This window comes from Ictidomys tridecemlineatus, chromosome 11 (assembly GCF_052094955.1).
Source record: "Ictidomys tridecemlineatus isolate mIctTri1 chromosome 11, mIctTri1.hap1, whole genome shotgun sequence".
NCBI lineage: Eukaryota > Metazoa > Chordata > Mammalia > Rodentia > Sciuridae > Ictidomys > Ictidomys tridecemlineatus.
The window spans coordinates 33725064-33738751 of NC_135487.1; the positions used below are offsets into that span (position 1 = coordinate 33725064).

General features: G+C 34.3%; 1 protein-coding gene across 10 annotated transcripts in view; it reads left to right on the plus strand.

The window, feature by feature from the left end:
• The window catches only part of Mast2 (microtubule associated serine/threonine kinase 2), a 185771-nt gene that overhangs the window by 58267 nt on the left and 113816 nt on the right, over nt 1-13688 (plus strand). For 9 of the 10 annotated variants that reach the window (XM_005317979.5, XM_013364009.4, XM_013364017.4 and 6 more), the window contains one exon: nt 12514-12545. In XM_005317979.5, coding sequence (XP_005318036.2) covers nt 12514-12545 — 32 coding nt within the window. The remainder of the gene's footprint in view (nt 1-12513; nt 12546-13688) is intronic. The other variant, XM_040288593.2, reaches the window with a different exon arrangement.

Below are 13688 nucleotides of genomic sequence, written 5' to 3' on the forward strand. Positions count from 1 at the left end.
TAATAATTTAACATGTAAAAGAAGACATCAATGAAGGGAGGAAAAGTTACTCAATAATTATGATGGAATTATTGGGATAATTAACTATTGGGAGAAAATTAGGCTTTATCCTTACTATTATATAGTGACATAAGTTCAGTGTAAATAAACCAAACAATAATAAGAAAAACAGCATTCTTCATGTACAAATAAGAATTTTCTTTCATATTTGTAGTATTTCAAAATTAGCATGAAGTTTTATTTTACAAACTTTAAATGTGGCTAAATTTATTCAGTTGATGTTGCTTTTAAGTGTAGGTTTCATTAGTTTAGGTTTTTTTTTTAATATTTATTTTCTTAGGTGTGGATGGACACAACACAATACCTTTATTTTTTTGTGGAGCTGAAGATGGAACCCGGGTCTCGCCTGTGACGTGAAGGCATTTGAGTTTGAAACATTTATGTCTCACTTGAAAAACTTCTTTTTTAGCCTTCCCTCTCTATTGTGTGAAAACTTATGCATTTGGGGGTAAACCCAACTTAGGCCTAAATGTATTATTCAGTTTTGTAAAATGGCCATGGATATAATATACATTTCCTGGTTTTCATCTCAAAATAGTTTTGGTAAGGAATGTATTTTTAGGAATTTGTCCATTTTATCTTTTTTTTTAATATTTATTTTTTAGTTATGGTTGGACACGGTACCTTTATTTGATTTATTTATTTTTATGTGGTGTTGAGGATTGAACCCAGGGCCTTACACATGCTAGGTGAGCGCTCTGCCGCTGAGCCACATCCCCAGTCCCTTGTCCATTTTATCTTGAGAAAAAAATTGTTTTATATTATTTGTTTGCACTTTGGGCTCATCTGCTCTTCACACTTTGCTGAATTTATTCTCATATTCCTTTCATATTTCTAGTATTGGGTGTTTATACTTTTGTTTCATGATCAATATCAACAGAACTTTGTCTTTTTTTGTTAGTTTTCTACAAATCAGCTATCTCTTTGAGCTTTTCCATATCATTTTGTTTTTGGTGTATCTTTTGCAGGTGGTATGCGATAAGTTTTTTGTAAAATTGTCTATTTATATTTATTATAAATAATGTTAAATTTGAACTTGTTCCTGCCATACATATTATGTCTTGTCTTTCATGTGCCACATTTCTGTGCCTTATTGTCCCCCAATCCCCATTTTTATTATAATTTAAAAATACTGATAGAGCCCATTTTCTTATTTTTCATTTCCAAATCTAGTGATATGCTAGACCAAATTTAAAATTTCAACCTTTCCTTAATAACACAGGACTCTTTACTTCTAGATTTACATGCTATTTATGACCCATATTTTAGTTTTTTCCTAAAATAAATTTCACATATTAGATATTTCTATTATTACTATTTTATATAGTCATTTTTTTAATTGAGATTTTTGCATGTTTACCAGTTTCTAGCTCAACATTTATTTTTAGATTTTAGACTTTTCTTCTGGGAATATTTTTCTTCCTAAAATATATCATTTAGACATTCTTTTAGTATAGGTATGTTGGTAGTAAATGCTTTATTTATTTACATGTCTTTATTTTGCCTTTGATCTTGATAAGATATTTGTCTGTGTATATGGTTTTTATAATAGTAGCCATTTTTTCTTACACTTTACTAAACATATTATTCAGCTATCCTTTATTTCCATCATTACTATTGAGAAATGTATTGCCAGTGTAATTGTCATTCCTTTGAAGCTTCTGAATCTTAGACTTTTTAAGTTCTTTTTTCCTTTGGTGTTTTTCAGTATTTCTATTACCTACCTGGTCTAGGTTTTTTTTTTTTTTTGTGTGTGTGTGTGTGTGTATGTGTGTGTTTAGTACTCAGGATGGAACAAGGGGCACTCTGGTTCCATATTGAGCTACATACCCAGCCCTTGTTAATTTTTATTTTGAAACAGAATCTTGCTTAGTAAGGTTGTTCAAGCTGACTTTGAATTTGGAATCCTTCTGCCTCAGACTCCTGAGTTGCTGGTGTTACAGTAGTGTACCACCATACCTGGCTAGATTTTTAAAAATTAGTTCTTCTCAGGATGTATTATGCTTCCTATATGTGTATTCATTTCTGTCATCGATTTTGAGAATCTCTTAGCCATTCTCTCATCAAATATTACAATTTTCTCCATTTAGTTTTTGCTTTCTGGTATTTGAATTAGACATGTTGAGCACAAATACTACATACAAAAGGTCATATATTGTACATTCCCATTCAAATATTAGAATAGCAAAACTGATCTATAGAGTTAGAAATCAAGATGATGGTTTTCTTGGGGAGTAAAGGTAGTGATCAGAAGGGGGAGCCTGAGAAAGCTTCTGGATTGATGGTAACACTTATTTACTTTGCTCTGGCTGTTTGTACTAGTGTGTTCAATTTAGGAAAATTTCAGTTGTGTGCTTATGTGCACTTTTCTGTGTTTATATTGTATTCCATAAGTAGTTTAAAAGTATTATCTTTAATCTAGTGGGAAACTGAAGTATAGGGTGGCATTAAGCAAAATTTTTGAGAGGTGATAATTTTGGACTAGACTCACAGTAGATTCCAACAGACCAAAACCAGCATGGATCACTCATCCTAAGTGCCATGTAATCAAACTGAACTTTGAAATAGGTATTAGAACAAACCAAAACAAAAACACCTAATAGCCAGTTGGAGGGGGCCTAGTTTACCTGAACTGTAGCTCAATGATAAAAAAAAAAAAAAAAGTCCTCTATTTTAACTTTATGAAGAAGGTGGCTTTTAAAATGACCAATCTACTTTTAGTTCCTTCTTTTTGCTTTCTCCATTCATTTTCTGCCAGAAAGCCAAATCCCTCTGCTTAGCTCAGCAGAACACCCATTCTAATGAGATGTTGGCCGATACTAGAATAAAATAAAATTGGTCTTTAAGCCATATTTAAATCATCAAATAAAAGCCAAGTTGATCTTTAAAACAGGTTTGTTGTAATTTTGTCTTTTGACAGTGATGTTGTTAGCAATGTATATCTGGTAGGTCCTAGAATGTTGTTCTCCACTCCTAGTCTCAACTCTAACGGTGTTATTTATGTTAGTCATATGACGTAGATTTAAATATGAATTATCTAAGATACAAGAAGATTGAGTTATATTTCTTGGAGCTGGTTCTTTTCCTTTTCTGGGAAAAATTTGCAGGGAGAAGAGGAATGGCTAGGGTGAATATATGTATGAGTGAGAATTCAATAGACAGTAGGAGGAGGGGCTCAGGGAGGGAGTTGCCTCAGGGAAAGATAGCTTTAATCAACAGTCACGTCTGTACTGGTGACTGTGAACATAAAGCACAAACACCAGTCTTGTGACTTTGTGACTCTTGGCTTGCATTTTTACTTGAGGGGGTAGTGGTTATCTCCTTTGGACACTTGAGGCCTTTGTCTTTACTTTAGAAATATTTTATGCATTTAGTCATTGTGAGTAAGTGAGTAATACATACAGGCAGGGATTCCTGATGGGTCTGTGTGAATAGCAATATTTCATTTGTTATATAAAACCTTCAGAAGTTTGCTTTATTGGCACGTGAAAGGGAGTGAGTGTTTATTTTTTGAGGATTTAGTGTGTGTAGCTTTCTTCGTACTTTTACATGTAGTTCTCAAAACCTTTTATTTTGCTCAATATAGTCATATAATACTTTAAGTTTTTTGGGAAGTGTCATCTTTAGCAGGAAGTATCAAAGTACATCAATTTGAGAGATCCAAAATGGTAATAGAATTTTGGAGACCGTTAAAATAATATACCCTTGGTGGTTTTGGATGGAGGGTTGTTAGTTGTCAGGGGTGTGGTTAGTTTTTAGAGAATAGCACTTTTTATCCTTTGGCATTAGATCTTTGTTGCTGCTGAGATAAATTAGAAAAATGCAGTTTCTTATTACTCATGATAATCTATAGTGTATAACCTTAAACTTTTAAATATATTTTCACATTGTAGCCTTGGAATTACTGTGAGTTAGAGTAGGTATCTACTTGTGTGATAGAGGTGTGCAGAAAAGAAAAACGGAGTATAGAAAGGCTTGATGACCACTGACATTTAAGGAGGCAAGTAAGAAACCATTGTTTGTGTGTGTGTGTGTATGCATATATATATTTAAACAATATATATGTGTGTGTATACACACACTTATTTATTATTTATTTTTTAATATTTATTTTTTAGTTGTAGTTGGACATAATACCTTTATTTTTATTTATTTAATTTTATGTGTTGCTTAGGATCGAACCCAGGGTCTCACACGTGAAAAGTGAGCGCTCTACCGCTGAGCCACAACTCCAGCCCCATTTATATGTTTACATATATATATATATGTGTAAACTCTGAGCCCTGGGTTCTTTATACCATGTAGAAATATCTGGTTACGGGGCTGGGGATGTAGCTCAAGCGGTAGCGTGCTCGCCTGGCATGCGTGCGGCTCGGGTTCGATCCTCAGCACCACATACAAACAAAGATGTTGTGTCCGCCGAGAACTAAAAAATAAATATTAAAAATTCTCTCTCTCTTTCTCACTCTCTCTCCTCTCTCACTCTCTCTTTAAAAAAAAAAAAGAAATATCTTGTTACTGTCTCCAAACTGTCTTTATTGTTCCTGAAACTCATATGAGAACTATTCACCTAGCATTTATAAAATAAAGTACTTTTTTAATACATGATTTTATTTGACTTTTACAACCATTATCACTAAGCAATTAGAGGTAGTTGAAATACCAGGTATGTTAAGATGTGAATCTAGTTTTCTCAACTTCATATTTTGTGCTTTTTCCTCCATCTTAACATTATTGTATAATGTAAGGACTCTATCATTGCAACTTGTTCTTAGGGGGATGCCAAGGGTATTTAGTGGAATAAGCAAATGGTCAAAAAGAACAAAATACATTAGAGTTTCATAGAGATGTCATAACTGCATACACATAGGTTTTTGCCTTGTCTCCTGACCTCAAGAGAGGCTCGTGCCTAATGGTGAATATGCGAAAATGAACCTCCACAGTGTCCAGAGCAGTAGTAATGATAGTATATGGGAAAGACAGATTTTTATGAAGACCGAAAGGTTTATTTGCTGTCAAAGTTGACAAGATGTTTATGTTTGGAGTAATTGTTTTTTAAAGGCCAGTTAATAAAATTATTAAAGAGGATTTCCTTAATAATAGGTAATGTGGGGGCTGGGGATGTGGCTCAAGCGGTAGCGCGCTCGCCTAGCATGCGTGCCGCCCGGGTTCGATCCTCAGCAGCACCACATACCAACAAAGATGTTGTGTCCGCCGAGAACTAAGAAAAAATAAATAAAAATGTTAAAATTCAAAAAAAAAATAGGTAATGTGTCTCCCTTTTTAGAAAAGGGAATGGGCAGAACTTTAAAAGCAATCAACATTAAGCTGTTTAAGTAGTTTGCATGGATAAGAAAAAAGCAGGAGGTTGTGGCTTCATGAAACATGTTTTAAAAGGTAGAAGTATGTGCTGTCAGATGCTTCTGATCAAATAAAAATAAATGGAGACTTAAAAATGCATGGAGGTTCTTTATCTGGAAACCATTGGTAACTTAGCAAGTATGGTTTAAATAGAGTTGTAAAGTCTAAGTGTATTTTCAGTGTGTTGAAGAATGAGTAGGAAGTAAGAATTTGGAGATGGTGGATATAAATAACTAATTCAAAGTGTGACTGTGAAAAGAAATACAACTGATAAGGCAGTGATTAAAGAGTACCATGATGCACGCCTGTAATCCCAGTGGCTCAGGAGGTTGAGGCAGGAGGATCAAGAATTCAAAGCCAGCCTCAGCAAAAGCAAGGTGCTAAGAACTCAGTGAGACCCTCTCTCAACAAAATACAAAATAGGGCTGGGGATGTGCCTCAGTGCTCAAGTGCCTCTGAGTTCAATCCCTGGTGTACTACCTGCCTCCACAAGAAAGGAATGTGTAGTAACTAAGGAGATTCCTTTCTTCTTCTTTTTAATGTCAACATTGGGTATGCTTGAATGTGTTCAGCATGTGAATTGGAAGATTATGAAGAATATGGAGCATTAAGGAGGGACTTATAGATCAGAGAAGGCTGGGACAGACTGCACCTTGTAATGTATTGTCAGTTATTACCAGCCTCGTTTATGAGAGATGATGATGAGTCAGAGAATTTATGTTTTTTTTGCCTAAATGGGAAGTATGTAAATTCATCCCACCTTCCTGATTATGTAGCTTTCCACCCCAACCTGCTATGAATATTCCTCATGAGAGGAAGGATTGGGAAACCATTGCCCCTTGCTTGCCTTTATCTGATTGGAGAACATATTTTGTTCCACTAGGTCATAGGCATGTTTTTATGGTACAGAACTTGGTACAGAATGCACTAATCTGGAACCCTGGGTGTCAAATGTAGGTTTAAGGAATGGGTGAGGAAGATAAAGAGATGGAGTCCCCTGGATGCATTTTCATGGGCACATTTTCCTTGCTTTATAGGGATTTGAAAAGGGGTACCATATGCATTTTAATAGAATTTTTGTTAATTTTTGTTGTATAAAAGTATAATCTAATATTTACCCATTTAAACTATTTAAAAAACCCTCAGAATTGTTAATATAGATTTGAAGAACAAACATTTCCAGTTTTATATAAATTGTTTCCAAAAAGTAGACATAGAAAATATATTTTTCCAACATATTTAAAAATTTATATATATATGTGTGTGTGTGTGTGTGTGTGTGTGTGTGTGTGTGTATATATATATATATATATATATATATATATATATAGTTGTAGATGGACACAATATCTTGTGACCTAATCACCCCCTAGAAACCCTATCTCTTAATTAAGTTTCAACATGAATTTTGGAGGAGGTGCAAACATCCAAACCATAACAACGAGGATAGTATAAATATGATGTCAAAACTGGAGGAGAACAATTTGAGAAGGGAAAGGTCTTAGGCCTTTCTTATTTACATAAAGACAAAAATCCTAAGTGAAAGCTTTCAGACCTCAATGATTTTATTAGTGAAGACTTAATATTTAAGGTAGAAATAACACATCTTATACAGATTCATCCATAAAATAGAGAAACATCTTCCAGCCAGTTTTAGGAGGCCAGCACTGTTGTGATAACAAAATTTGACAAGACATTCATTATAATAGAAAACTAAAGATGGGCTGGGGTTGTGGCTCAGTGGTAGAGCCTTGCCTAGTAGCATGCATGAGGCACTGGGTTTGATCCTCAGCACCACATAAAAAAACTAAATAAACAAAATAAAGGTATTTTGTCCATCTACAACTAAAAAAAATATATGTTAAAAAAACTAAAGACTGTTATCCATTGTGAAAATAGGTACAGAAATCATTAATGAAGAATTAGCAAATAGAATCTAGCAATGTACTTGATGAAGGTGTGTTTAATTCAGAAATGCAAAGTGAGTTCAATACTAGAAAATTAATCACTGTAATTCTCCATATTAACAGAAGAGAAAAACTATAGGAGCATTTCAGTAGATGCAGAGAAAGCATTTGACAAAACAGCTCAGTGGTAAACTGCTGGTCTTACATGTATGAGGCCCTGGGTTCCATTCCTAGCATGGGGGTAGGGGAGGGACAAGACTTGAAGCAAATTGGGAACAGAAAAGAAACTTTATCAATCTGATAAAAGTCATTTATGAAAAACTACTACTAATACAATATTTAGTGGTAAAATATTGAATTTTTTCCCTCTGAAATCAGATGAGAAACCAAGTAAGGATGTCTACCACTTTCATTCAACGTTTTATAGGCAATCCTAGAATATGGAAAGAAGTAGAATGCTTCCTAATGATTGTTTATATAGAAAAGTCCTAAGGAATATACCAAAGTTATTATGATTAATATAATGGTGAATTCAACAAAGTAACAATACATTTGTCAATATATAAAAATTGATAGCATTTGTATACTACATGCAAACAATTGGAAAATAAAATACATTTTTAGAATCTGTAATAGTTTTAAAAATGTGTCCTTAGGAATAAGTTTTAAAAAGTGTAAGATCTTTAAAACTTTAAAAAAGGGCTGGTGTTTTGGCTCAGTGGTAGAGCACTTACCTAGCACACATGAAGCCCTGGGTTTGATTCTCAGCACTGCACATAAAATAAAGGTCTATTAACAACTGAAAAAAAAAAACATTAAAAGAAAAAAATTTAAGGGCTGGGGTTGTGGCTCAGTGGTAGACCACTAACCTAGCACATGTGAGGCCCTGGGTTCGGCCCTCAGCACCACATACAAATAAATAAGTAAAATAAAGGTATTGTGTCCAACTATAACTACAAAATAAATATTTTTTAAAAAATTTTAAAAACCACAAAAACTGTAAACATTAAAGAAGAGCTAAGTAGAGAATACTGTGTTCATGGATTGGAAGACTTACTGTTTTGAAATATTACAGCAGGCTTTCTTTTAGAAATTAATGATCTGATTCTAAAATTTATGTGGAAATGCAAAGAATCTAGAATATTCTCATCACTCTTGAGAAAGTACAATTTAAGGAGCTATACAACTTGACTTCAAGACTTAACATAAAGCCACAGAATCAGAAGTACCATTTTGTTATAGTTTGATTTTCAAAAAAAGCACTATAGCACTTTGTTAGGGAAAGTGTAGCACTTTCAATAAATGGTGCTGAATTAAGAGATTGCCTTTATGGAAACAAACAAACAAACAAACAAAAAACGAACCTTAAGCTCACCTACATATTATCTCAAAATTAATTCAAAATAGGTCATAGACAATCAAATCTAAAACCATAAACCCTATAGAAATAAAATGTTGGAAAATATTTTTGTCACATTGGAGTGGATAGAGTTTCTTAGATACTATACAGAAAGCATTAACCATTTTTTAAAACAACAAATTGTCAGGGCATGGTGGCACATGCCTGTAATCCCAGCAATTTGAGGCCAGTCTCAACAACTTAGTAAGGCCCTAAGCAATTTAGTGAGACTGTCTCAAAATAAAAAGGGCTGGGTGTGGCTTAGTGTTTTAGTGCCCCTGGGTTCAATTCCTAGTATCCCACCATCCCAGAGAGAGAGAGAAAAAAAAAAGAGAAAGAGAGAGGGAGAGAGAAAGAGACACATTAACCATCAAAATGAAAAACTTTTGCTTATCAGAAGACAACTTCAGTAAGATAGACTACATACTGGGAGAAAGTATTCACAAATATACGAGACAAAGAACTTGTGTCTTGCATATATGAAAAAAATCAATAATAAAAAGAATCTAATTAAAAAGAGGGAAAAAATTTTAAGGTACTTCATAGGATAATGTATACTGATAATTTTTTTTTTCTACATGAAAAGTAGAAGATTTATGTTTGGTACCATCAGTCATCAAAAAAATGCGAAATTAAAGAAAGCCACAGTGAGTTACCATCTACCAGATAGCTAAAAGACTATATTCATTGGCATGAAGAACAATTGAACATTCTTTTATTTTTAATGTGAATGTAACAGGTGTTAGCTAGAATTTGAAGCAATTGGAACTCTTGTGCATTTGGGTTTTTGTTTATTTGTTTGTTTTTTGGTACTGGGGATGGAACCCAGGGCTGTTTAACTACTGAAACACATCCCCAGCCCTTTTTCATATTTTATCTAGAGATAGGGTCTTGCTGAGTTCCTCAGTGCCTCAGCCTCCAAAGCCACTGGGATTACAGGTGTGTGCCATTGCACCTGGCTCTCGTGCATTGTTAGTGGGAATGTAACATGGTCTAAGAACTTTAGAAACAGACCTGGTAGTTTGTTATAAAAATAAACATATATTTGCCTGTAACCAAGTAATTTCAACTCATGCATATCTATGTTTATATGCATGTTATCCAAGTTAAGGAGCCAGCCTAGGTATCTATCAACAGATGAATGGGAAAAGGAAATGTGGCATATATACACAATGGAATATTACTCAGCAATAAAAGAGAATAAAATCATGGCATTTGCAGGTAAATGGATGGAGTTAGGGAAGATAATGCTAAGTGAAGTTAGCCAATCCCAAAAAAACAAATGCCCAAGTTTTTCTCTGAAATAAGGAGGCTGATTCATAGTGGGGTAGGGATGGGGGAGCATGGGAGGAATAGAAGAACTCTAGATAGGGCAAAGGGGTAGGAGGGGAAGGGAAGGGGCCTGGGGTTAAAATGATGGTGGAATGTGATGGACATCATTATCCAAAGTACATGTATGAAGACATGAATTGGTGTGAATATACTTTGTATACAACCAGAGATATGAAAAATTTGTGCTCTATATGTGTAATATGAATTATAATGCATTCTGTTGTCATATATAAATAAAAAAATTTTAAAAATGAAACTGTGGGTAACATAGACTACCATATATGCTTAAACACTCTCTCAGCTCTACCAATCAAGTTCTGAACCCTTAGAAGTTATTGTAACTATTATATAAAATTATATTAAAATCCCTGCTTTTAAAAAAGAAGGATCACTCTCAGTGTTGAGTGTAAACTATAGAGGGCCAATGACTGAAGAAAAAATGAATACCAGTTAGGAGATTGTTGAGAGGGCAGAGAAGAGACCATGGTGGCTTAGATTCAATACCAAAAGCCAACAGTATTTTTTCTTAACACCTTTAGTAGTAAAACTTACTTTACTTGAATTCTTTTGGTAGCAAAATTAAACTGTGCTTAGAGTTTTATCACATTTATTGTGACTGTCATACATCTTGCTGCAAAAAATTTAATGTATGTAATTTATTTTGTTGCTATCCCAGTCCTTGTTGGGGGTGTTAGGTATATATGTATATACATGTGAACATGCACATACCCACACACCCACACACATACATATGTACACACAATTGACTTTTAATAAAATCCCCTTAAAATTCTAATATCTGAAACATGACTGGATCCAGAATTTTTGTTAAAGAGCATGGAGATATGTGTCTGTGGAGATAGTGAGAAATGGTTGGAATCTGAATGTATTTTAAACTTAGAGCATTTAAGAATGGGGGCTGGGGATGTGGCTCAAGTGGTAATGCGCTCTCCTGGCATGCGCCGGGTTCGATCCTCAGCACCACATACAAATAAAAATAAAAGATGTTGTGTCCACCGAAAACTAAAAAATAAATATTAAAAAATTCTCTCTCTCTCTCTCTCTCTCTCTCTCTCTCTCTCTCTCTCTCTCTCTCTTTCTCTCTCTCCCCCCTCTTTTCTCTCTTCTCTCTCTTTAAAAAAATAAAAAAGAATGACGGATGGATTAAAAAAAAAATACAGCTGTCCAGAGTCTTGGTCTCTTGAGGCGGGGAAAGGCTATGAGATGGAGTCATTTTTGGATTTTTGGTGGAAAGAACAGTTCTTTTTTGGACTTGTTGGCCTTGAGATACTGAGTAGACAATTAGTTGTCCAAGTGTTTGGAATTTGGGAGACAGATCTGGGAAAGAAAACACTTGTAAAGTGTTGGGGGGTATAAATTGGTACAGTGGTTTGGGGAGACAATTTGGAATATCTAATACTTTAGGACTTTGCATTTCTACCTCTAAGTGTATGCTTCCAGGAAACTTTGTATATGTGTGCACTAGGAAACGAGTACAAGAATATTATTTTTGATAGAGAAGAAAAACATTGAAAGAAAATTAAATGCTCATTTATTGAAGAGTGGATAAATAAATATTAGCATATTTATAGATAGGACTCTTTGTAAAAATTAGGTGAAACTCTTTGAAACTCAGGTGAAGTACAGCCACATGGGCAAATCTACCATTATGTTTTTTGGGGGTGCTAGGAATTAAACTCAGGGTCTTGAGCATGCTAGGCATCTTCTCTACCATTAAGCCACATCTCCAGCCCAAGTTTACTAATTTTTGTAGTGTTGACTAATTAATGTCACTGAGTCAACAGATGAATACATATAATATGAAACCATGTATATATAATTTTAAAATATGCAAAATAGTACTAATAATTATTTATGAATATATATGATAAATGGTATGAACCCTGATTCTTATGTTAAGGAAAAAATAAGCAACAAATTAATAATAGTTGTTAAGATGGGACTGGTGAGTGAGCTTTAGGAAAGCAAGACACAAGGGCCCCAAGCTGTAAGAGTTAGTTTTTTTTTTTTTAATGCCAGAGTTAATCATCTTTTTGTTATATATTTTATATTCTTGTTTGTCTAAATATTTTTGAATTAACTCTTCCCCTTCTCCCAATCCCATTTCATTTCTTTCATGTCCCTGCTGTTAATAATATGAATCCTTTACAGTTCATGAGCAGTTCTTGGGAAAGAGAATCTACATTGGAGAGAGGGTTCCATCTAGTGGGAAAAATATTGCAAGTATTCTAAGAGACATTCTTTTTAGGAAGGAAGAATAAAGAGATAATCCTGACATTTTTGTTTTCACTGACCTTTTAGAGACAAAGGGAGAGGTTATTGTTTAGAAATATTTAGTCTTTGCCTTTATTATGACAACCCTAGGACATTTAGGCAGACCTACAGGACTCAGGGCCCTGTTTCTGTCTAACTTGTCTGTGTTTTGTTTTTCAGAAGGAGTTGAGCCTTCCAAGAAGAGGCAGCTTGTAAGTAGATGATTTTTACCATTATGATTGTGATTATGATGATCTCCTGCTTAGGAATCCCTCTTAAGAACTGTTCTCAGTATCCCTTGGAAAAATTCCACTCAAAAAATTAGTTTTTTATTTGATTTCTATCAAGGACAGGAAAGTCAGTGAACCAGCTGGTCAGAGCTTCCTCTCTTTCCTATCCTTCTTCACCTTCAATCCCCTTCTCTTCTTATTTTTTTGCCAGAATTTTGGGTAAGCTTTCATCACAATCTTATTCTTGTTTGGGAGGATTTACTGAGTTTTGGTAGACTCAAAATAAGAAGGTTAAGATATTGGGGCTGGGAATGTGGCTCAGGCGGTAGCGCACTCGTCTGGCATGCGTGCGGCCCGGGTTCGATCCTCAGCACCACATACAAACAAAGATGTTGTGTCCGCTGAGAACTAAGAAATAAATATTAAAAAAAAAGGTTAAGATATTAAAATTGAAACTCTTTTATCAGAATCTGTCCCACAACATGGTCCTAGGGGAAGACCAATCTCCCTGACAAGTTGGGCAGCTAAGTTTGGATATTAGGTTGAAGTAGGTCTCCAACCTTTGTATTTTATTCTGGCTTCAGGGTGGTTAGGGGAGATTGGAAAATAGTATATCCATGGGTTTTAATTTTTAAACTTTTTCTTGGTCTACTTTTTCTCCAAGAATTCTGTTTGAACAATATTATAGATCTGGCTATCAGAATCATCTAGAATGCTTGTTAAAAAAGCAGAACATAAGGCTAAGAATGTAGCTCTGAGACAGAGCTTGTGGGAGGCCCTGGGTTCAACCTTCAACACTACAAAAACAAACAAACAAAACAACAAAAAAAACAGAATGTGAACTTATTGAATTATGCTGTCCATGTTATATACATGTGCACATGCACATACCCACACACCCACACAATACATATGTACACACAATTGACTTTTAATAAAATCCCTTTAAAATTCTAATATCTGAAACATGACTGGATCCAGAATTTTTGTTAAAGAGCATGGATTTTATAACTTATACCATATACTCAGATCCATCATGATTTACTAAAAGCTAAGTCTGGGAAATACTAAGAAAAGAGAGCTTTTATAAGACAACTTTTCCTCAAGGAGAAACATATGAGATAT